This window comes from Pyrgilauda ruficollis, unplaced genomic scaffold (genome assembly GCF_017590135.1).
Source record: "Pyrgilauda ruficollis isolate IOZ18807 unplaced genomic scaffold, ASM1759013v1 scaffold55, whole genome shotgun sequence".
Lineage (NCBI taxonomy): Eukaryota > Metazoa > Chordata > Aves > Passeriformes > Passeridae > Pyrgilauda > Pyrgilauda ruficollis.
In genome coordinates, this window is record NW_024527155.1 from 3378132 (window position 1) to 3404156 (window position 26025).

The 26025-nt window shown below is 37.3% G+C and overlaps 1 protein-coding gene across 1 annotated transcript in view; it reads right to left on the reverse strand.

The window, feature by feature from the left end:
• Positions 1-420: 420 nt before the first annotated feature.
• Positions 421-26025, reverse strand: part of PLEKHA7 (pleckstrin homology domain containing A7) — a 111927-nt gene continuing 86322 nt past the window's right edge. The window contains exons 10-23 of the mRNA XM_041481109.1: positions 25204-25290; positions 22901-22954; positions 18599-18667; positions 18352-18432; positions 17359-17508; positions 16363-16464; positions 12835-12943; positions 11752-11990; positions 11158-11346; positions 10771-10888; positions 7357-7523; positions 4734-4867; positions 3766-3908; positions 421-552 (exon numbers count right to left, since the gene is read on the reverse strand). Of these exons, the coding sequence (XP_041337043.1) occupies positions 455-552; positions 3766-3908; positions 4734-4867; positions 7357-7523; positions 10771-10888; positions 11158-11346; positions 11752-11990; positions 12835-12943; positions 16363-16464; positions 17359-17508; positions 18352-18432; positions 18599-18667; positions 22901-22954; positions 25204-25290 (1740 nt within the window). The 3' untranslated portion in view covers positions 421-454. The remainder of the gene's footprint in view (positions 553-3765; positions 3909-4733; positions 4868-7356; positions 7524-10770; positions 10889-11157; positions 11347-11751; positions 11991-12834; positions 12944-16362; positions 16465-17358; positions 17509-18351; positions 18433-18598; positions 18668-22900; positions 22955-25203; positions 25291-26025) is intronic.

The following is a 26025-nucleotide window of genomic DNA, read 5'->3' on the forward strand; positions in this document are numbered from 1 at the left end:
AATTAGTCACAAAGGGCCAAATTTTCAGCTCACCTCAGCTAGGACTCCGATACCAGCTCATGTGTAGGACACCAACCCACAAAGGAAGCCCCTGCTTGTACAGGGGTGCACTTTGGAGTCTCTCTTTGCATGCCCTGAGCAGCCACCAGAGTACAGAGGGCTGCTGAAAACCTGGCCCCCTGTCACCCAGAGCACAGATGTCTCCTCCCTTCACCACAGCAGGACTGAGGAAGCACCTCACCCGCAGAGCAACTGCACTGAAGACTCCACCAGCCCACGTGTTAGCTCATTAGAAGCAATATTTACAAGGACAAAAGGTTCCTGAAAAAGTAGCTGCATGCTTTCATTCGGATGGAATCTTGGTTTAGTAAAGGAGTTAAAATTTAGCAAGCCACAGCACAGGCACGATGGGATCAGACATGCTGACAGCAGTTAGTTCTTACTTGGAAGGTGTTTAAACAAATGTGTAGTGAAATCCATTGCTTAAAGGGGAGTGAGGTGGCTGCGGTACAGAAGGTGAGGGTGCTTTGGGTGGATAGGTCAACTGCTGAGCTAGAAGTGATCACACACAGGAATTAGGCTGCACAATCAAACATTCACATCATAAACGGAGTCACCACCTGATGAGCAATGAATGAGGTGCTACACTATTGTAGTCACATGGAATACAAGGTAAACAGCATTTCTACCTGCTGCTTTTTTCCACTCCTTGCATAAATTAAATAAAGATCCCTATTTGCATGAGAATATGGACAACCAATCTTCAGATGAAATTTCACTGGAACATTATGAAGGGACACAACACTGACATACTCTCATCAGCCTTGCTTTTAAAGCTTCTGAAGCTCTGGACCAGCAGCTATATTTGCTAATTCAATTTCCAGACTTCACTGAGGCTGTACAGGTTTTCAGCATTTCCTTTGTTATAGGCCAGTGAGCAAAAACCAAAATAATATACATAAATATAATGTTTACAAAATTACACACATGTATAACATTTTGCTTAGTGCAGCACATGATAAAATAAACACATCTTCATATTTCAGCTTGAAAATACAGGATAAAGAATACAATGATTAAAACTATTCTTATTTATGAATCTGAGTAATGGTATAGTATTGAAGACAATAATGATAAAACTGAAGAAATTGAAACCTGATCTAAAATTCTACTTTTATGTTTTGGAGGGCCAAAGCACACAACATAGGAAATGACTTCTTAACACTCTTGTATTTGACTTTAATCTTCCAGATTCTTGGCATGATTTCTACTCAAAAGGTTGATTTCTTATTAGGAACAGAGTAAACTCTAAAATGCTACAGTTAGATAAATTTACAACTTATCTTAAAAGATTTATATTAGCATAGTATCCTAAGATAACTGCTCATCCCTGAAAAATGGGCAAAGTTAAGCTTCACAGTCTTTTTCATAAACAAATCTTTGTAAAACAATTTACATAATTAGTTTGGGATTTCAGATGTGGTCTGCTTCATCATCAAGGAGCAAATGATAAGCCATACTTAAAAAATCAAACTACAAAAAATAAGAATGTGAAGGAATCTGTAATATGAGACTAAATAAGAATGTAAAATCAGCTGTGCAAAGTGTCACTTTCCTTTTTAATCATCTTAGTTCATCAGAAAATAGGCCATAACTAAAACACCTGAACTCTTTTCTGGTTTGTAGATTTTCTATTAAAACCAAACCACTCTGGCTTTTTTTGGTTTGTGGTTTTTGTTTTTTTTTTTTTTTTTTTTTTAAGAATACCATGGAAGGTGTTTGCTTTTAAAGGAGTAAGAAACAACTGAAATCAAAGCAAGACATGTTTCAAGAAGTGAGTTTTTGAGGTACAAGGGTGGCAACAAAAGGCTGTACATAAATACAAAAGTTTGGAATTCCTTAAAAACTTTAGTCTTTGGCTACTGTGTTAGGGTTTCTTTAAGTGTCTGAAAGACAAAAGAGGCAGCTGCTATGCTTCACAAAGAAAATTAAACTAAAACTTATCTCACAACTGACTGCAAATTTTCTGAAGCAGCATTTAAACATTTCAATGCCAATACACACTTTAATTCCCTCTCTGAGGAAACTAAAGAATTAAGAAGATTTTTGTGGCTACATATATCTAGAAAAATTTGAGGGATCACACTTTTGAGATAATTAAATATTAAAAAATTAAAAAGTATAAATAAAAAGCCTATAGTAATGAAATGTATACTAAATTCACTACACAACATTTAAAAAAATCAAATCTATTTCAGCAGCGTAGAGTTGCTACAAGTTCAGGCACACCCAGAAGTAACTTAATTGGCCCAACAAAGACCTTTGAGTAGGGCAGGCACTCTGCTCTTGTACTGACACAGAAGAATAATTTCAGGTACTAGCTGTGTTCATCTGGCTTGATCTTAGCCCAGATGTGTGACCTTTTCCCAGCAGAAGCTGGAACTCAAGTGGCAAAATGCTCCACTGGCTCATACATTGTGAAAAAAATTCCCAATCCATAACCAAAAGATTGGAGTACCTGTTACAAGGCTCTGGTCACTGGAACTGGAACCAAAGCACCTGTGGAAAAGCCCTGTTGATACACCCATGGCCTGAAGAGCCATAAGGTTATTCCTGAACTGCTCCCATGATTTTACAGTTCTGTTTTTCTGTTTGTTTGGTTTAGCTTTATAATGTCTGACCTCCTCAGCAAATCATTCTCTCCCTGCCAGTCAGTTAAATTACCCACAGAAACTCTCTGAAGTCTCAAGATTCCTATCTTGGAAACATATTCCATCCCCTCAAAATGCCATTCCCCTCAGGTTCAGCTGGCACTGCACCCCTGAGTGTACAGCCACATTCAATCAACGCTGTTACTGCAGATGCACGTCACGCATCTCGATACTGCAATAATCTGTCTTTAATGGGAAGGTCTTAAGGGCTGCTGTGGCAAGAGCCATAAGTTTAAACTGACAACTTTGAATGAGAAATGTGCGTATTTTTTCTCCATCATAGTTGAAGTTTCCATTATTTCCATTCTCCACTGGAACAGTGAATGGTGCCAGTTATAAATGGCCAGTCAGACACTTGGGGAAATCGCTGCTGCATGGATTACTGTGTGATACAAATGTCTTGACATTTCTTACTTATTTCAACTATAAAGCAATCAAGAGTGAAATTATCACTTTTTAGCAACATACTGCAAAGGATCCATTAATTTCCAGGCATCCAAGGAGAATTCCTGCACAGCTGTCTTGCTCTGACCTCTCATCCTGGTCACCAGACAGAAACATGCCCATCCCCATTTTACAAGGTCTTTTTCAGCCTGTTCTCAATACAGCTCAAGCTGCAAATGATTCTAACCTCATCTCAATCACCAGACCAGGGAACTTTTCTCTTTAAAAAAATATTTTAAATCCTCTTTTCTTGATTGTTTTTTGAAGTCACAGATCCATTTACTTTCAAAAAATGAACATAGAAGTATTTGGTTTAATGTAATTATACAGGATTAAAATGCTATTTTTTTTAGCACTATTATTTAGAGCAAGTTTCCAAGTTCTGAACTTATTGATTGTAGTGTTTTCCCCCGCTTTATCCTGTCCACTGGAGGCCAAATACTCAATGTAAATCATTAGCCCCTCTCCATTTCTTACCTACACACTCTTTTCCCTATTTTGAATATGAATGACTAAAACTTTCTCTTATGCCAGGAGTTCAGCAACAACCCCACACAACTTGAGAAGCTGGTAAGGAATATCTGTTATTTTGTAAATAACTAAGCATTACCTGCTACCTCCTTGCTCCTCTGAGAGGCTTCAGAAGCCAGAGCATATGAAATGGTAATGATGCGCTCCTGCTCCTGCAGCTGTGAATCTAAATCAATCGAGTTGTGTTTGTCCTGGGCAACAGTAGGCTGCAGATTGTGCATACTGGGGGGAAAGTGAAAAACAACATTAACATTTGCAAACATAAAGAATCCACCATGCAGATAAGAACGAGCTTGGATTCAGACAGCAGTTTTCAGATCTCATCTATCAAGCTCCGTATTTTATTGCGCTTCTTTAAAACAGGGTTGATGTTGTATGCAAATGCCTACAGCACACAAGGAAAAATGACAGTCGCCACACGTTCAATCACAATTTCTGCATAGCCTTAAGAGCATCTGAAAGTCCTTTTTTAGAAATATCCTTAATGTGCTTAAATGAAAGCACTACAAAAGCGCTATTTATTTGAAGTTGTTAGTAAAATTCCTTGCTAGTGCTCAAGAGAAAAGGAAAAACCTGGTGGTCCTCAGGTTGTACCCCTTCCTAAGACAGAGCAGGTACCTGACAAATCAAATTCTGGAAATGGAATGTTTCAGCTGACTATGTTAGCTGTAAGTAGCCGAAAGTGTTGTTTCACAACTCCAGCTCTCTGGCCACAACAAACTTGCTCTCATGCTGACTTTTCTTCTGCTTTTGGCCAGCTTTGTGCCATTTCTTCCTCCTCACTCTCATCTAGAATTGTTTGGTAAGGACTTAGCACTGTTTTTGGACTCTCTAAACAAGAAAATGGACATATACAAAATTCATCAGTATGCCTTCTACCTTGTTTTAAACAGCAGCTCTAGGTATGCCACATAAATTCTGAGTGCATTTTCTCAAAGCTACAAGTTGCATTCAGGTAACAGAAATAAAGATTGTTGTACAATGTTAGTTCTCAATGTTCAACATGAGCCCCTGTGTAAGATTTGGAAAAAACCCCTAAAACCTAACCTGGATTTAGTAAGAATATTCTTTATCTTTTCTGCTTTACGCTGCCTTGCTGCCAGTTCTTCTGTAGAAAGAGGCTCCTCTGGCTCCAGTTCAACATAACGTTCTGGAATTACAACCTTCTCAGGTTTTGACAACTGTAGAAAGAAAGCAAGCATCGAGTTTTCAATAACAAAGACTTGAAAGAAATTGAGATAAATCCTCCTCAATGAGAGAACACAGTGAAAAGAATAAAGCATGGATTTTCACAGTCAGTACATGTACCTGACGTTTGACACTTCTTCTGGATATCTAGCTGATGCCCTTTCAACAGTGTTCCCCTCTGATTCTTTTTACTTCAGAAGATAGATTGAACAAACATTTAAAGGGATTACAGAAGAAGTCAGAATCAACAGAAAACCTTTCTTCAGCTCAGGCTTAGAGCCCAAAATAGGACACTGCCTAAAGCTCTTACAGCAGAAAGAAGCAACCACTCTGAAACTGACTGGACAACCTGAGATATCAGTGTCATGATAGTTGTGTCATGCCGGCCAGAACTTCCTACATCTGAAAGGAAATATCACTGAAAGTTTTAACCCAGGGTGTCATTCTTTTGAGACTGGATAATCTGTGAACAGCAGATTAAAAGGCAAACAGAAATACACTACACTGTGCAATTGTAAAAACACATTGCATAAATTCTGTAGACTGAAAATTTTAATATGACTGCACGAAAGCTAGAAACAATTTTTTACTAGGATAAATTACTTTGTGGGAACTTTTGACTCCTCCCAATGAAAATACAGTTTACAAACTTTGAAAATCAATTCTCATCATACAGAACAGACTGCTTTTGAAAACAAAAATAGAGGATGCATGAATAAATGGAAATCAAGCAAAGGAGAACTATTTTTTTCTTCTTCTTATCAGAATTTTGTTAAAACACTCATGAGGCAATGAGTTTTCAAAATTTGAAGTTTTCAATGAAAATAACCCTGAATTTTTTCACCACTGACCTTGGTTCACGCTAATTCAATGGATTATGTAAAGTGGCCTGACCTAACCCCCAGTGCTTAGGCTCAGTAATTCACAGGAAATCTCATGACAAGAGCACACACTGGCACACTCAACCATATTAAAAATCACAGCCTCAAGTTTTTAGACTTTCTTATCGGGAAACCCAAAGCCAATACTTCCAGAAAAATCCTCATTTTTCCAATACGCTTGCCTACTTTTGAATCCAACTCCTCTCTGAAGGTCTAGATATAAACATATATACACTTTTTTTTAAAATGTGTATCTCTATCTCCATACTGTATCAAACCTACATTAGCTCATCCCATCACCTTCAGAATAACAAACCCCTTAATCATTGCATGAGTTGATGGATTTTCTTAAAGACAGAACTGCGTGTGCTTCCTTCTGAGGCACAGAGGTACCTCAAACACAGAAGTGCCTGCCAGGTGAAGAGAAGGGCCACATGAAATGGAAAAGGACAACAAGGCCAGGTTGGATGGAGCTCTGGTGCAGTGGAAGGTGTCCCAGCCCATGGCAGGAGGCTGGAATTAGATAATCTTTAAAGTCCCTTCCAACACAAATGTATGATTCTAACCTGGGTAAACTGAGAAAGAAGCATTCCACTCAGAGCTTCAGACCTACTTCAGTTACTCTGAAGCAGGACAGAAATACCTATGAGCAAAAATGTCTCCCATTCAAGGCTCAAAGGAAGTACAAAGTGATACCCATAGCCCCAGAGGCCTTCTGGAAAAGAAAAATTAATACCAGAATGCAACAAGGAAAGGCAGAAGAACAGAAGTTATTTTCTGTTTCTGAAGTTGACAGAAGCACTGTATTTTCTGTAAAAATTATACAAAGATTAACTGAAAGATAAATTCATTCATAGAGTTCAACGACTCACAGAGTAAACCATTCACAAATATCTCCGTCTGTACAATGATACTCTGCCAACAGCTTTCAGAAGAGTACAGGTGCTTACCAGTCTAATTACCATTAATAGTTGTACTGGTTTGCCATCTCCCATGGCATTTAACACAGCACAAGGTAGCCCCTTCAGCCTTTCCTCTTGCTGTGTTCTCTCCTTCCCACCAGATGGCTCAATCGCATTTCAAACTGGCATTTCCTCCCTTACTGGAGCTGAGCAAAGACCTCTTGTTTGCCCAGAACATCGACCAAGTCATTCTAAAAGCTGACAGAAATATGTTTTCTGCTCAAACCCAAATAAAGCAGAGCTTCCTCTCTCTATCATCATTTGCCAGTCAACATGAAAAGTAGTGAGGTAACTCTGGGGAACTAACTCGTCCTTTCCTGCTTCTCATTATGTTGTCTTCTTGTCTATTTTTCCCAATTTACAGAACTTACCCTAACTTAATCGCTCTTCCCTTTAAAGCCTGAGATATATATTTAAAAGACTAGAGCCAACTTATCAATTTCTTCTTTCTACAAAAACACAACATGAACACAAACCTTACAAAGGTGCCAGGTCATACATTTTCAGTACCCAAAAGAGTCCTTTTAGTTCAAACTTCCAGCAAATTTTCGAAAGAAAAGATGAGAATTCGCTGCCTAAAACTTAGAAAAGTTAAGGTTTTGGGACAGAGGATAGGAGGCAAAAGATTGTGAGTGTTACCTCTCTGCTGATATCTAAATCATAGTCTTGAGGCTCCAGGTCTGTCTCTGTCACTGTTACTGGCTGAACTTTTAACCATTCATTTTCATCCTTGTCTTCTCCACGAATTGCCCTCTCAAGTAACTGCAAATCAAATTCTTGCTCTCGTTTCCACTGGTAATAGATACAAAACAATTAACAGCATTCAACCATACTGCCAAACTCACCATACAGCAATGCACAATACTACTGCAGCAAAAGCTACCCTGCTGAAAGAATCAGCAGGGCAAACCCCTGAAGTGACAACAGAAAGAAAATAAAACTGCATTTCTTGGTACATAAGGGTGGGAGTTTTGATCTCTAGCTGTGCTGTGAGGAATTCAGAGTATTGTTTAATTTTACATGTTCAGCAGTATTAGATTCTAAGAAATTTATTAATCTCAATTTTATACTTGCTGATTAACACAGGCACATGGAAAAACACCTTTGGAATCACAGGCGTCACTACCAGTGAGCCTACAGGCTGGCAGAGTAGTCCTTGGCATTGTAAAGAGGCAGTGCTGTGTGGTTCTGCATGATTACACAGAAAGGCTATTTACAGTGCTGGTTGAGAATCACAACTTGAAAATTTTATGTATCTTTTTTAGAATAATACCTACTGCTTAAAGCTGATAATATATTATGTATTACCAGTAACTTGTCTTGAATTTTAAAAAATTTACTTTTAAGCTCTTCAGACTTTACTAAAAGCAGAGTCTAGCTACCTGCAAAAGTCTTCCACACAGTCTTTAAAACGTAAATATTTAGCAATATAAATCAGAACTATTTAATATTTATTGATATTTAAATTTAGTATATTTAAACTAAGCTTTTAGGTACTCTAATATTATAGAGTACCTGAAAGCTCTGCATAGTAGTCCCTACACAGCTACACACAATACAGTTACATATAAACTCACACTTAAGGACACTACCAATAACTTTTTGTTCAAAAAATTAAGTTCAGTTGTAGCATCATTCCATCCGGTAGATCTGAGCAACTTTACCATACATGATATTAAAAGCAGTAGAAAAAAAGAAGGGACAAATCCAACAACAACAACAACATTATCTCCTCAAGGTTCTGAGGGAATCAACAGGAGAATGTGCCAATTTATGTTTCAGAAAAATACCTCCAGTATTTCTGGTACAAAACTTTGACTTGTTTTGGAAGAAGTTTGAACTCCACATGAAGTCCTTAGACTTCATTATGTCACTTGCATTAATAAATCTAATTGAAACCTATTCATGCACAAGCTCTCAGTATTCACTCAGAAGATAAGTATCTTCCATGTATATTAAAAAGTTAAGTAGGTAAGAGGCAATTATATCTCAAAAATTAATACATTACAGAATTCAACAGAGAAAAGATGATTTTTCTCATATGAGTACTCCAAACTCATCCTTCTACTCATATTAGAACCAGGCCTGATTGAGATAGTATATTTTAAATACACAGTATCATTTCCAAGTTGTTATATAACAGGTAAGAAAAACATCAAACCATTCTTATGAAGCAGTTCTTTTATTGGCTTTGATGTTGCAACTTTTACATTAAAAAGGCATTGTATATAACAAATGAATTCATGAACTGTGATCAATACTTAAAATGTCATCCTACACTTGAGAGCTGACCAATTAAAATTTAGAATTACACATACAATGTATGTTTAAAGCAAATGTTACACACTGAGCAGCACTTCAATTATACATTTAACTGTTTGCCATTGTGGCTGCTAAATAATTGTAATGCTGTAAGTAATTGTGCTATCAAACATGCTTTTGTGTATCAAAGCCCCATAGGTACAAGAGATGACCTCTACAAAACACTACTAGGGCTGAAAAACTCTATTTTAATTCTTTACAGCAAGAAAAAGACCAAGATGGCACCCAAATTTATAAATAAAGTGTTTGCCACAAATGTTAATAATAAGTGTTATGAAAGCGTTTCAATTCAACTTGTGCATGTTATGTGAGTCAGAAAACATAAGAAGTTCAGATTTATTTCTTCCAATTAAAGTATGAAAGTAACAGTGGTACTATAGTACTACAATTCCCAAACATTATGCACTGTCTTTAAAAAATTTGTGATTGCAAAACAGAAGACAAAACAGATGAATGTCTCCAAGCAGTGCAGTTGTATTTACTGGGGAAGTAAATACAAATAACTGGCTGCAAATTAGTGCTACAGAACAGTGGGAATGAAAAGCTGATTATAAAGTTTTTTCAATGCCAGCAATTGACACACATGTACTAAATGCAATTAAGCCTGGTAAAAATTGAGTAGTCCAGTTAGAAATTTTAAAGTAGCTACAAAATTCTGCAAATTAAAAACAAGCAAACAAAAAAAAAAAAAAGAGGCATTAGGTATGATGAGTGACAAATTTAAAAGCAAGAGATCTTGTGCAATGAATTAGGTAAAACAATATGATCATTCTAAAGCTCTAGTGGACCAAATAAAAAAATAAATTAAAAGACCACAGCATAAGTGCAATTACAGTACAATCCTGGTTTAGCACCAAGTGAGCAACTGGGTAACTTCACCAATCAGAATTGCTTTGGTTAGTATCCAAAATGTATCATTATAAACTTCTCATCTGCACAGCATTTACTCTCAGAAAGCAACAAAAATACTTTTCGTTAGCAGCCTAAATTTCAGCCTTATTATAGAATATTCTACATTTTGAGCTTTAAAGAAGAATTTGTATCAATTAGAATACATTAGCTCTCACATAAATTCCTAATCAGCACGATTAGGTTTTAAAACTGATTATCCATTTATCATCTTTTTTAAAAAGAACAGACAAACACCACCTTGGTCTGATATTACCACCAACTATCTTGCAGGATAATTTATGAATTAAAAGGAAAAACACCCATGGTGAGAAACAACATTCTAAAAGGCCCATTCCATTATGAAGCAGTTTTAAAACTGTACAAGCTTCTGTCACTTTCTAAATACAATTCCAAGGGAAAACAAAAATCATGGCCCTGAAATCAATACACTGGCATCTCCACTCATCACTAACCTCTGACCAACTTACCTGCTGAACCTGCTACATTTACCATAACTATGAGTAAAAAATATCATCTGTTCCTCACACTCTCGAACTCATTTGATACCACAGAACACTAATTTAATCGGACTAGAAGCATCACACACGCTCGCTCAAGTGAAAGTGCTTGCCAGGAGGGGAATCTGTATTAAGTGCTTTGTCAAAGGCTGATTGTCTGCAACACCACCATTAAAATGCACAAAATTTCTAAACTTCCACTGAATAATTAATTTTAAAAAAGTGATCTGGTGATTAAGATCATCTCGAGGAAACCCTACAAGAGAAAAGCTCCTATCCAGACAGTACTGTTAGGGATCAATTCCATAGATTCCTGGCTTACCACGGGTAGGCAATGTCTGGTATCCACTGTCAGGACTTATTAAAGCACTGGAAGGGTGGCTGAGGTCACCCCCTACCATTGCCAGTTCTGGTTCACTCATGTATGAGCGCAGCTCCACCTATACGGAAAAATACTCATCAGCTCAAGTGGAATCGCAGACAGCAAGTTTTAATAATCCTAAAGCTTTGTTTCTGGGTTGCTACATCTCTCTCTGCCATTATTATATAGCATGCATCATTAGTATTGTGATGCCATTATTATCTCCTTGCCATTCTATACCATGCTTACTTTATTAAAGGTCCATGTATTTTACAGACAAGAATAACATATTTTATTCAAGGTTCCCATATCTTTGAAGAGCAGGGGTAGAGGAGTGTGAGAGCTCACCCTGTAATCTCCATTTACATACTGGCCGAGCTCTCTGTCTCTCTTTCTCTCGTCTGACTGGCGCTTCAGGCCCCGCACCGAGGTGTGTCTGATGACAGTGGCTTCTCTGGGGAGGGGTGGGACAGCTGGTGGCTGATCCTCAGGGCTGTACAGCTGAGGGAGAGGAGGTCTGGGAGGTGCTTCATCTTCCTGGAACAGGAAAGCACAGGGATTTGGCAAAGAGCATGAAAACAGTCTGGCAGAAACTGCAAAATAAAGGTCAGCGCATTATATGAAGTATTTGTGACTGCTTCAGTGTGCTCTCCTCTGTCCACATCAGAAGCTTGAGGCTTTAAAGCCCAAGCAAGACCCAAGAAATCAACCACAAAGCATTTCCAAGGAAGGCTCTGAATATTAACAGGTTCTAGACCAGTCTATGGCCACTGCACAATAGGCTCCACATGTATTGTGCTGGAAGTGCTGCTGCTGAGCTCCAACACAAACACCACTGCTGTACCTCCACGGCGTGCACTTCCCACCCACGACACTCCCACTGCTCCTGACAGAAGGGAAATGGAAACACTGCTGAAGGAATCCCACAAGAGCAGTACTTCCAACCTTTGGCTTGAGCTTGACTGGTGACTGAAGAGGTGGCTCGATTTTTTTCAGCTGCTGTGCTTGGTGCTGTGTCCTGGTCTGGAAATAAGGCTGTGGGTACAGCCTGACCTCCAGAGGGGATTTCACCGGGCTGCGTGGAGGGCTCTGTGGGATGGACAGTTTGCTCTCCACAGCAGCAAGGGAAGCTGGTAAGGAAGGCACTGAAGACTGAGAAAATGAAGGCACTGTTTTTCTCTCTAGGGGAGAAATAGACAAAAACGTTTCTTGATGACGATCCAGCGAGTCTTTCAGGCCAAAAATGAAACCACACAGTTCGGTATCATCCCGTAAAATATTCCCGGTGGAGGGCAGTGGGAGCAAAGGAAGGAGAAGCCTGGGAGTTACATGAAATCAGTCCATAAACTGCATCTGGCCCCATGCCACAGATCCTTAAGTTGCCTACAGATCTAGACCATCTCAGAACTATTTTATCTCTGTATGTGAGAGGTGAGTTCTGCAGTAGGCGTTAACAGTCTCCTGCTACCCCACCACATCAGGTCCTGTCTTTGAAATGCAATAAAGCCACTGCAGCACAGACCACACACACTTTGCTTTCCTCCCTTCCAGAGCTGATGTTGCTCTGCCCACCAAACACCTGCCTGAACAGGGAGGGGAAAGGCAACTGCAGCAGGAGCAGCTGGGCTGCATCCAAGGGAAAAAAAACCCCAACAATAAACCCAGAGAACAAACAGAGAAAAGCTCCTGGACAGGATGCAGAACAGATACTACACTGGCAAGGGCCTGGCACCTGACAGAAACCCCTTCGCCAACTTGAAGAATGTAGCCCATTATGGTTATTGTTTTCCCTTCTTTTTATGGCTTGTTACATTTTAGAACCATTGGTATGTGAAACAAATCAGAAAAAACCTGTCACCTCAGACAAGAAACACCAAGTTTATGCACTCAATCAACAGAGATTTCTGACACATCCAGTAGCAGAATTAACTGGATTTTCTGCAGCAGAACAAACTCCCAGATTATTTGCACAGACCCAAAGACTCAGCTGCATTGGTATTTTTTTTTTCACTATATTCCCCTTACCTGGATTCTTTATAGAGTCTACTATGGTTTTGTAGTTTGCTTTATTTGCACTCAAGCCAGCTGTAACATCTTCAATTCTCCACAAGTCTTTTTGTATTTGTGTTTTCTCCTGTTGTTTGTAGTGAAAGAAAAAAAAAATCAATTATGCCTTGGTTTTAATTTATTATGGGCCTTTCCTTCTTTTGATGTCACCAAACTACAACTAAAGAACTTACAAGAAATCTTAGCAGTTTAGAAATTAGTTAAATAATTATTTTAAAATAAAAATTAATAAATACAAAGCACCAACAAACATATATTGCCCATAAAATTTATTAGAGCATTTTCTGACTCTTGGAAGACTTCCTATAGAAGACAGGGGAAAAGAGACAAGTTTTTATTTTTCTACAATATTGTTCAGACTACAAAAATATAGTTTAATGTTCTACCTAAAATGAGTTTCCAGAACCTTTTAATTTGAACTTTGTTCTTAAATCCTATACCTATCAAATTTAAGACTGCTAAAGCAACCATAAAAACATCTCAATACTTTTAGGGGAAATATCCAGTATTTAAAAAGCAGAAAATCAAACTCAGAATTGCTGACAATTTTAATTTCTGCTTATATTTGAGTTGTTAGGCCTACTGGCCATGATGTATTACAGGTTAAAACAATATACTGCTGCTGCTCCAGGACTTGGTCTCATCTTGCATCCTATTTGCTTTACCAAGGCTTTTTTTCCAGGAGGAAAGAAAGAAAGGGAAGCATTGTCTACAGACTGAACTGCATCACAGCCTGGCTCCTGAAGCCACCATTTCAGTCACTCCAATCATCTTAAATAGCTGCTGTCATCTAATTCATTAAAGCCTGGTAACACAGATTTCAAAAATTTGCATCAAGAATAAACTTAGTAAAACCAATACCATTAAAGAAAGTGAAGGCAGTGAAACACTTAAGAATTGCTCACAAACTGCTCAAGAACTCCAGAAATTCATCACTTGCCATGAGCTGCAAAATAGCTACTAATTAATCCTATAAGGCTGAGGGTGGAAAAAAACTTCAGTAAAAGCTGTTACACCTCATAGAGCTAAGGAAGGCATATAAATTGCTTTCCACTTTCTGTCTTAAATCAGGAAATATGTTCAGCCAGGTTACAGATCAGCAAACAGGGTGCCAAGAACACAAACATTTAAATGATGGAGAATGTTATTTGCCTGTAGTAAACTCACTCGATAGATAGGACATATTTTGAAAGATTGTCAGGACACAAACTATAAATTTGCACATTTCATTTCATTTTTCTGAGATTAATCATACTACAAGGAACCAAATGATGGATTTACAACAATCAAGCCTCAGAACTGGTGAAAAAACCCACTCTGTTGCACTGAAAATCCTGCTTCTGAAACCACTCAGAAAATGTTTGATTAGTCAATGTAAAAAAGCCAGATCTTTTAATATTATTTCTTCCCATTACTTAAATATTGATATGAAGAGAATATTTTAGATCTAAAATGGACCCAGGCTGAACGATAAGCAGATTAATTAATTTTAAAATTATGAAAGCCAAGATTGCTGTTTACAGAGGGGTATAAATAAACTGTATTGGCAAGCAGGAAGAGGTAACTTGGAGAGAAAATTTTATTTTTCTAACTTCCTTCAAACAGAAACATAATTTAGACTGACAAAGCCAGAGGATAAAGATGTACCAACTAAGAAGTTATCACTGAAAAAGTAACCCATCTCAGTTAAATTCAGCATGCCCAGATCCTCCCCCAACCCTTCAGCAAAAGACAATTGAAGCTGCATTCTAAAAAGCAAGATTTACTCTGACCAAGCTGCTTAAACATTTAGGTTTTAACCTCTTAATTAATGCTACACAGAAACAACATCAGCAGTCTCCTACAGCAATTTGAGCCTGCAAATTTACTGAATTTTTAATAATATTCCATGAAGACTGCATTTTTTTAAAATACAGTGTATATTAATTTAGTGCTATTGGAAAGTGCTAGATAAACAATCTTGAATCTACACGCCCTTGGGCAGAGATCAAAAAAATTCTAACTATTATGGGTACTTCAATTGAGACTTCTTTGAAGGAATATAGTTTTTTAGAATATTCAGTACTTTCTGAAAAAATCAGTTCCCCTTAGAATCTCCAAAATAGGTATTCAGAAACATTTTTTTTAAAACTTAGCCAAACATATCTGTGCATACTATATGTATGGATATATAAAAGTATAAACACATACAACTGATAATGTGCTTATGGCTGTGTGTGTATTTATAATTAATCACTTATGTGATATGAGATGATAATCAAACTGAATTAACATTTTTTTCTGTGCAAACCACACTCCCTTCCATATGTGTTGGTGAATCCCATGCCACACACCCAGTATTTTAAGCATGTTTAACACCTAACTGGAAATTTTATCTCAAAGTAGTCTTAAAAGGTGTATTTTGTTTAAAGGTGTAATTTGCCTCTGTTAAACTAAGTAATTTCATACAAGGACCACTTTATTCTACTATTCCCTTGGGATTTTTTTTAAAATATATTCTACAGCTGAGCTCAATTACATATTCTGACTCCAGAAACTGAATCACTTTCCCACATCCCAAAATGAAAAGTAAATTAAAATGTACTTTCAAGACTGATGCAATCAAAAAAGGTTTTACAACTCTTGCTTTGATACTAACATTCGTTCATTAAAAGTGAAAATAAACAGGCTTCAAATTATATCTGATCAGATACTTAATGCAAGCAAGCTAAAAAACTTAACTAGTGAGTTCTTTTGGTCCAGGATATTTGGAACAGTAGACTAAGAGTTGAGAAAAATGTATACATTAACAGTGTTCCTTGTGTTCAGCTCACACTAAGGAAAAATGATCCAGTATTCCCTGAGAATAAAGTCACCAGCTGTAAGCAGGTATGTAGAAATAATCTGGTATTCCACATCCATTTCAGCAAAGAAAATAACTGAGCTTCAAACAAAGCTTCTTTTTAAAATTTGAAACTGAATAATTGATTTAAAACTGGGATGCCTTTCAATTACTGATGGCTGTTAAACACTTATTCCACTTCACAAAACAATCTGCAGAGATAAATCTTCCATAACTAGAAGAACATGACAAAGAACAAGTAATGACAATAACAACCAGTGACTGATGCTCTTAAAAATGGATAAAGAAGCCAACAATGTCAGATCAAATAAATGGAAGGCTAAGAAGTCCTGCACAGTCTTATAAATTTAATAGGTTATCAATGTCAAGATGTCAGCATGTAATAAAAAAATAAAATAATGACAAATTTGCATAGACAACTTCTGGGAAACTGTGGCACTACTGCATGTGTGCTGCAAGACAATGCAGTGGTTTTCTCACTGCACAGCCATGCTGCCACACAGTGCCTGAACTCTGCAAACCAAATTACACGACAGCTGAACACACTGCAAAAACGGCAGAGAAAATTTCTCTTATGAAATGGTAACTTGAAGTTCAGACTAAACCATCCCCTAAGTGTTTACAGTGTCTGGAAATGGACTCACCTGAGATAACAATGAACTGTTCATCTGCTCCTGTAAGGCTTTTTTCAGCTGGCTCACATCCTTCTCTAATTTCAGATACTCATTCCAGGCATTTTCCATCTCCTGTTAACAGAAGGAATACTCTAACACTGTGCTAACTTCAAAACCACTTTCTCCATCCTCTAATTGAGCACCAAAGAGTTTTGAAGTTACTGTTCTATTATAAAAAGAAGTAAAGAATCCATTTTAGTCTACATTGTTGCTTAGACTTGATTATACACCTGAAAACCCCTCATAGCTTGCACAATCAAGTCAAGAACCTGTAGTTAAAAACCTCTGGCCAGCTTCCTGACACAACACCAAACTGGCATGTAACACAATCTCTGCACCAGCACAACCCTTTTTCCAGTGACTTCCTATTTATGCCCACAAATACATTTTACATGCTGAGTGTGGAAGTCACACATTTTCTACAGACACAAACTGACTAGATACATTTAAATAATACTGTCATTTTAGTGATCACACCTTACTACAGGGAAGGTGTTCATGCAATTCTGGAAACAGTCTTACAAAGAGCTAGTCTCATATCCATGAAAAGGCAGTAATAACAGAGTGAAACCAACACTAAATTACATTTGAATTTATTAAGTTATAATATGAACGGTAAATTTTTACTGAAATATCAACAGATTTTCCCAACTCCTTTTTACCTGGAAAAACATCCTGGAATCACATTTGTATTTCCAAAGGACTAGCTGAAAGACTTGCAATTTAAGACCCCTTAATATATAAAGACATTGGAAAGGTTAGGGGTTTTTTTTTGGGGGCATGGGAGGCAGGCATTGAAAAAGAGAGCTGGAGAGATTGTTTAATTTTTTTGGTCTGCTTTAGTATCCTGTACCTTAACCAAAACTGTTTAGAACAGGTCTTAATTTACCTATCCAATGATCAACACAGTTTTAGTCTAACTGGGATTTTAATTCTGGTTTTCTGGAAGCAACCAAACACACGTACCGTTGAGACTTTGGATATTTCAGCCCGAATATGTATAAGGTCCTCTTGCAAAAGTCTCTGCTGGTAAGATATTTTTTCTGCATGTTGTGGTTGGTCTTTGTACTGATCCATCTGCCTGTGCAAAACCTCCAGAACAGACTCCAGCTGATCCTAACAAAGAAGACAGCAGTAAGTTTACAACATTAACATGGAAATTTATGCATCTACTGGCAGGAATATGAAAGGTGTTTTCCATGCCCCAAGTCTTCCCTACAAACCAACAGAGGTTAGGATTGGCCTCCTGTTTTGGAGGCTCACACGCAAACAAAAACTGCAAGAGCCTTAATTACCTATTGTATCCAAAATTATCTGATATTTTCTATTAAATCTTCCCGTTAAGCAGCCAAAACCGTTGAAAACACAAAGCAGTGAGAGGGGAATTTTTCTGTTTACCCTCTGTACGAAAGTGTAATTTACAGTTTCAGAAGAATTCCCTTAAGCAGTAAGAACTGTGACAGCCCTACCACAGCCCAGCATGAGCTGTTTGTTTAAGGCAGGTTCTCCTTCACTGCTGTGGCTCAAAAAGTCATGTGAGGGTTTAAAATATTGTCTAAAACATGAAACAGACCCAATTCATTTAGTCAGGAGTAAATAATATGCAATTAATTTTGCACAGTAGCTCTTCCACAGGATCCACCTGAACAGTACTTTCATTTTAGGATATATACATTTTTTAAATTATTATTTTTATAATCACCTCAGTCTATTGACAGCTATAGCTCATAGGAAGTGAAGTAGATGAGTTTAAAATATTCCCTTTCAAAAACATGTTTTCTCAGAATGGGTACTCAATCCTGAAATAAAACCCAATTTTTGTTATCATAGAAGTATATACACAATACACTGCAATCAGCATCCATTAATTCAATTTATTGTTTATAATTTCCTATTTTATACTTCATGATTAGACAAAAGTTTCTGTTTTGTTTTACTAACCCTTTTTAACCTACTTACTTTATTTTCCTTAAGGGCTCTTATTTTGTCCTCCAAGTCCTGCAGAATTCTGTCCTGCTCACACAAAACACTCAGTTTCACCTGGAAATGAAATCACACACATGCGTATGGTTAGATTCTAAAAGCCAAGCAGAAAAGTATCCCCTTGTAATATTTCACCCCAATGAGCATAATAATGACCACGTGACTGTACAAAAGAAAAAGACAGATCAGTGCAAGAGGTGCTGCAGTGGTGTTTGATACTTACATCAATATCACTTTCTGCAACCTTGACAGGCTTTGCACTTCTTTCTTTCAACGTGTCACGTCCCGTCATCTAAGAGGAACAGATTTTCAAAATGTAAGAAATTCGTAGCAAACTAAGACCTAATGATGCTTCAGCAGTGAAAAGAAAACTTTTGTTAAATATTCACTTTTATTAAGGAAAAAAAATTGGATACAAGTACTTTCAAAACTGGCTTTAGTTTTTGAGAAGTTCAACAAAAGGGATTACGAGTTACATTAGGCTATTTAGTAACTCTTCCAGCAGCTTGGAATTCTGTACAAAACAGCATAATCCCACCTGTCTCTGGTTACAAAAGTCCTTTTCCTGCAAGATCTAGTAGTTTTAACTGTTCTGCTCTAATAGATTTCTTGAAGACAAAGGAATGGAATTGTTCATTTAAATGCATGGTTGCAACAATAGCAGCATTCACGAATGACTAAAAATACAACTTTTGGCAAGTGTTTCACCCTACAAAGGACAGTATCTTCCTCAGCACAGGGTGGATTTTACTAAAGACAGACTGCTATAAAAATGCTATAGTGGAATTAAATGTAATTAATCTATTTTGATGTGGCTGCCAGGTACCAAATCTCTCATTCCATAAATCACTGGTTTCATATTCTGTTTCTGGTGAGATTATCTTCTCACATAACACAGTTTTAGAATCAGTCCAAAACAATACTCAATTGTACTTCCAACCTTCACATAAACATTAAGAATTAAGGCATGTCTGTATCTGTAGAAATGTTTATTTCCACTGCCTACACGGGACCCTCTTTGTGAATAAATGAGGCAAAGAAAAGAGCAATAAAATAAAGCTCATAATAATACATTTCTTAAAAGCCTTAAAATCTAATTATTTAATATCACCTCTTTGGAACACTTTTAAAGATTCATTAGAGCAAATATTATCTTACCACAGGACCACTTGGTGATTAGTAGTATTCATATACAGCATATGCTTTTTCATATACAGGCAAAAGTCTATGAAGAAAAATTCAGCTCAATATTGTCTTCAGTAATAAAGCAGGAGAGATTTTGATACAAAAGCTGAAGTTGTTTGCTTTTTTTAGTGAGGTAAGAGGGGTATAAACAGGCAGGGTTTTTTTACCAACTGGCAATCTCCAGACTTGAAGCTACATATTTTACTTATTAACCTCAGAGTCACATACAGCATCATGTTAGCTTTTTAAAAGTAATTAAATTTTACCCACAGTGAGGTAAATATCATCATATCTTCTCTCCTCCAGTGGTAGGCTCCATTTAAAGACTTCTCATGTACTTTTGAGTGGTGAAATAGTACTTCTGCACCACCAAAATCAATAGTATTTATTGCTTCTAGAACTTTTCAATTTTTTTTTCAACAATTACATACTATATAGAAGAAAAAATTGTCTTTCAAAATTATGAATGAAATTATTTAAATGCTAAATCCTATAGATAATTTTAACAATTAATTAAATATAAACATAAAATACCAGCATATCAAAAGTAATAATTCTGCATATTTAATTACCTGCAAGCTAAGACAATGAAAAAGCCTTTTTCAAAGCAATGGAATTAACACAAAAACAAGCCTACAGAATTTGGGGATACTTTAAATTACATAATCAGAACTGTAAGGAATTTGTCAACTATCAAGCAGTGAACATGACAACATAATGAGGATTAAGCATGCTTTCACATTTTCCAAATTCCACACAGGAGTCACTACTTGACACATTCATTTTCAAAACATGATAAAATGAAACCAAACACTGAGGGGTCAGCCATAATTTTGCATACAGACTCCAAAAGAGGGGGAAAAAAAAGGGAATTAAAAATAAAATCTTACAGAAAGCACTACTGTGCACCAAAAGACACCTGTAAAAGCCAGAACACTGACTGCTACTTGAAAAAGCGATGGGATGAGCACATTTCAATGCAAGCAGTCTTACATGTATACTGGATAGTAACCCTTGTGCTGAGTTCTTTAGCACTTTGTAAATCATGTTGATCAGAGGTCCATTATTTTCTATCTGTTTCAAACAAAAGTTTAGTCATAGCTTGTTACAGACGTCAAGATTTAAACCCCCAAACCTCACAACTCAAAACTCCGCGAGCAGCAGCGATCACACACTCCCAGGGCACACCTAAGCACTCTGCAGTTAATTGCTCAGTCACAATTCCACACTGAAAAGTTCTATTTTGAAACCTCTAAGCAAGATCTATGCAGAAATAATGGATTTAGTGAAAAGAAAAAAGTAGAACTCCAATTCCAAAATGTCCTAATTGGAGTTGTTTAATCAGGGTGGGCCTAATTCAAAGCCCAGTGTAGTCAAAAGAGATACTGAAACTAATTGGCTTTTTTTAAGTGTCTTAAATGGAAGATTACATACATGACCTGGGAATTTGCTGTTACTAAAATCTGTATCATTTGCTTCCTTTCATGCAGCGTACTCTTCTTTTTCCTTGTATCACAAATCAAAGCATTGCTACATTTAGTGGCACAGCACAAACGTAACCAATACAGGGACACCTTCTCCAGTTTCACATGAGCTCCTTAATCTCCCAGCAACCCGACTTGAAATTTTACATTTCTGGACCATGACTGAAAGAAGGTGATTAAGAAATGCCCATTTTGAAAATTTACATTTCATTCCTTTGGAAATACATTTGACATTTTGAGTGTCAAGTTTTTCAAAAGGGAACCAGCTGGCATTAAGCTTCTTTACACAGAAGTACCAGGCGCCCCCGTACATTTCTCTTTCTGGCTGCTTTTGTTAGGTGCTACAGGTAGTAGGAAGGCACAAGGGGAGCTCTAAGAGACCAAATATCTCCTCGTGCTCCAGACTGCAACAAATTAATCTGGACAGAATCCACCAAAAAGTTAAGAAACTCCTCTCCCCCTTCCCCCAAGAATTTTGCTAAGTATATCACATTTTCAGAAGCTTGACCTGTGGTGACTTCAACTGTGAAAATTGTGTTTTATAATGAAAAAAAATTCAGATTATTAATAATTTCTCACCTAGTAGGACTTTTTAAATTGTATTTTGTTGTAAAATTGACCTGATGGCTTGGGCTGCAGTCACATTTGGCAAAGCCATAAATAAAAAGGACAAGGCTTAAAATGACATGTGTCCAACCAATTTTAAATTTCTATATTAATGATTCCAACAGTTTACATATTTGATCATTCAGACTACACACATGTCACCTGTATTATATGCTAAATACATATATGGTTCTATAGCAATATTTTCCATTTATATATTTGGTCATATATTCAGGAATTCAAAGATCAGATAGAATTGAAATACACATCGCCACAGGTGCAATCAGCTCACAGGCAACACCCCATGGCATCAGTGAGCTCTGTACATGCAACACAGACAGACAACAAGGTGTCAAAGTTCCCTTCACCTTGACTTTCAGGAACATCACGTGATTTATACATGGCGAGGCATCCTACATCCCACAGAAAGTGGCAAACTACTTTGCTAAGCAGAGCAATTATATCTTTCTACTGGATTTTTTTTCCTTCAAAACCTGATATTAAGAACTCTAGATTTGCTTACAATTATATCTTTCTACTGGTTTTTTTTTTTCCTTCAAAACCTGATATTAAGAACTCTAGATTTGCTTTCAAATTGCCAACCATCAAGTGTACCAGACACAGAAATCATTTAGACAGATGATAGGACCCTCAGTGTCATATTTAATTCTTTTTTTAAAAGAACTACCTCCTAACATTACTTGATCAGATTCTCTCTACCGATGGATGGATGAATGGGTGCATTTGAAATCTTTTAACCGTAATAACATGAAAACAATGACAGTGCTAATTAATCACATTTCCACAAGAACATATGGCACATTATACAAATAATGGAAAAGTCAGTCTAAGAAGATTTAAAGGGGAAAAGCTAGATTAAAAGAACACAAGTTTTAACTCAGAGGTGTTGACTTCATATTGCTACTAATGCTACAGCAGAGAAATATTTTCCATCTGTTTGTTATCTGATTTCCCTATACCCCATATATCATCCATCTCAGTACCAGTAACACAAATTGTTCTTAAAAACTAAAGCAACCATATTTTCTGAGTTTTCACTTTAATTGAAAGTAGTAGTTTTCACTACTAAGCAGATACTCAATATTCTAAGCACAACACAGGCAAAAGACAGTTTCCATCTCAGACTAGAAAGGTATTTTAAAATTTTCAGGTACAAACATGATACAAAAAAGACAACTGTGTTGAAAAAAAAAAAAAAAAAAAAGAAGTAGACTTATCTAAAATCTTACCTTTAGATCCAAATACTCCAGATCCTTTTTCAACTGGATGTAAGTGTCATCCGCCTTCAGGCAGGTACATAGGGAAAAAACAGTGCAATATATTTGAATGTTTGGAACCATTTCAGAATAGTTGAATTTGCTATATACAAGAAAACATGGAAGAGAGACCAAAATAACACAGTAGGAGCACATAAAAAAACCACATTTGCTCCACCAGCATCTTGGTATTTACAGCTAAAAAATGGGCAAAATACTACCCAAGAGTATTACTGCCTCATTACCCCCTGCTCCAAACACCTAGATTTTTGTTTCCACCCCTAATAGGACACAGAATTACCTGAAAAAATACATGTCCAAAACTATTTTTTCCAAGATCAATTTCCACTGACTAGCCCTCCACTGAAAAAGTTACAGTGGTGTGACTGAATGTCAGAACTAGAAGACATCATATAATATATCACTAGAATGCTTTTCATCACAATTCATATGCATTTTAAGATATTAATTCCTTTACTTAGGGAAACTATGAAATAAGTGTTGGGAATAAGATTCTGAAGAAGATCTCACTTATATGATTAGACAATCCATTTTGTCTTTTAAGTAACAGCATTCAAGTTGATTCTTATTTTTCATTGCCTCACCTGTAATTGCTATCAGCTTAATTTTATAGTTACACTCATCTAGCAACATCTTTATTACAGTCCCTTCAAGGAAAACATGCACAGAAGTCATAACAAAGTTATTTCTCCCCTCTTGAAAGGGGATATTTGCAATACAAAATAAAGTTTAACTGTTGCAAATGTGCTACTTGTAGTTAGCCAAAATGCCCAGAACTTCCTAGAATTTTAACTGCTATTTTGTCAGCATTTCATATCCTGGGTGCAATTAACTTCAGAATAAAAGAAAAACACAACTATACCTTTTCTCAAGTTTTGAGCCAATGAGAATGTGTAGTTAGAAAAAGAAAAGAAAAACCCTTTATGCCATAAAATCAATAGATCACACTTGCATTTCTTTAGAGGTGTTCACTTACAATTCTTGTCAGATCAGCTTGTAAGACTGGCTGGGGACTTGACCAGAAAGTCTGCCCATTTTTGGCGAAATCCCTGTTATTAACACCCATCTTAGTGCAATTGTTCTGTAGGTGAGGTACTCGGGAAATGAAACTTTTTCAATTCAAAAAAATCACTTTGGTTTTGGGCCAAAGCCTTCACCAATTCCAAGAAGAGTCACCAGATTTTATTCCCAGGTGGCTCCATTTTTTGATGCTCTAATACGAACCGGAGAGCTCTGTGAGTACATTTCTGTTTGATTTCACATTTACAAGTTTCATAACACCTGTGCAATCACGAGCACCACAGATGATCCAAGACACTCCTGAGCTTTTATGAACCAAAGTTCACCTGCAGAACTGACACAGTTACAAGCTCATATGAATGTACAGACTGGCTGATGCATTTCAATTTGCAGGTGATGCAGCACGTGGCACAGGGAGCCAACCCCACCATGAAAGCAGCACAAAGACATGGTTTTGCTTTAGAATGAACTTATACAGTATTTTAACCCACATTTCTGAAGATGCAGCATTTTCAGAAATAGTATAAATACACAGTATAAAAAGGAAGTAGGCACTTTGAAACAGATGCACTGGCGCCCTGTAACTTAAAAATGCTCATCTTTTATAGCAAATACAGTAAGCAAAGAAAAAACGCAAACAACCTGGGCACTGTAGAATACCAAAGAATGGGCAAGGAAGCACAGACCCAAGCATGCCATAATGAAGCATTTGCAGAGTCACAAAATGTCACAGATGAGCCACGCAGCAGCTGACCTGATAGGTGGAATTAGTTGGCAAGTGCTGCAGTAACTGAGCGATTGTGTAATTTCTTATACTAGCCAACTTAGCCTGATGTCTCCTTAATCGAATGAGAAGCAATGTTAGCTCTTCAGGCTGCAGGTATTTAGACACATTGTAAAGAGGAAATTAGCAGTCTTCAGGGAGAGGAACTGTAATTACATTTTTCACCTCAGTGCCCAGAAAGCAGTTACTTGACATGATTAAGCAATTATTTAATTAACTCTGCATTTGGTCAAACAAACACAATAAAACTTGAGTCCTGTAATAACAGAAAGCTCACCCCTGCTCACGCTGCAGATAAAGGCAAAAGTCCTATAGGCTTTACTGGGTTAAGATTAAGTTCTCATTCGAGTTATTTATGCTTCAACTAATAGAGTTACGATTAAAGACTATGGATTTTAAAACCTGGCTGCTCTAGTGGGAGGACCCAAGAGGAGCCGTGCTCTGCACTTACCGACTTGCCGTGCAAGCTGGGCGCGCTCACCGTGTGTGTCATGTAGCCCATGGCAGGCATGGAGCGGCGATCCAGGTGCGTGGAGCTCTGCAAGAAGCCACAGCCACAGGGTAAGGACTGTGTCAAGTGCCAGCTGTGCTGCATTCCATGGCAAATTCAGTCTGCAGCTCTGCCACAGATTTTCTATTGGAATTCGTGACGTGCTTAGATCAAGGTAACACTCACTGAGCAGACCAATCCTTTGATGATTAAAAATTTATGAATGAACAAACACAAATTCAGCACCTGTGATGCTGGGCAGAGCAGTGGATTGTGGCAGCATGAGATGCTTCAGCAGAATGCACAAGGTAGCTTCCAGCAAATTTTTAAAAAGTTCATGAAGTTACCCCCCCCCCCCCCAACATCTCCCAGAAAAAGGTTTGGTTGGATGAAGCCTTCCCACAGCAGGCTTGTACTGCACATAGTAACAACCATGAATGCTCTTTTAGCCAGGGAACACAAAGCTACTGACATGACTGACACCTTGTGGCAATGGCTTCCATCAATACCAAGGGGTTTTTTTAATAACCATCCTTGATCTGCCCCTTTCTGCTTACCATAAGAAAGCCTATTGCACACTCATTCTTCCATCTTTCTCTTAAAGCCAAAGTTCTATGGGTTCTTCAAGGCAGACTAAATGTCTCGGTTATTTTTATTCCTGTCTCTGAACTTCACTGAATTTGCCTCGCCTGCCTTGTTTTTTTGTTTTTTTTAGTGCAACTGGTTGGAATTTAATAAAGCGGTACAGGGAGAATGGAGTATCATGGATTTATGCAGACACAT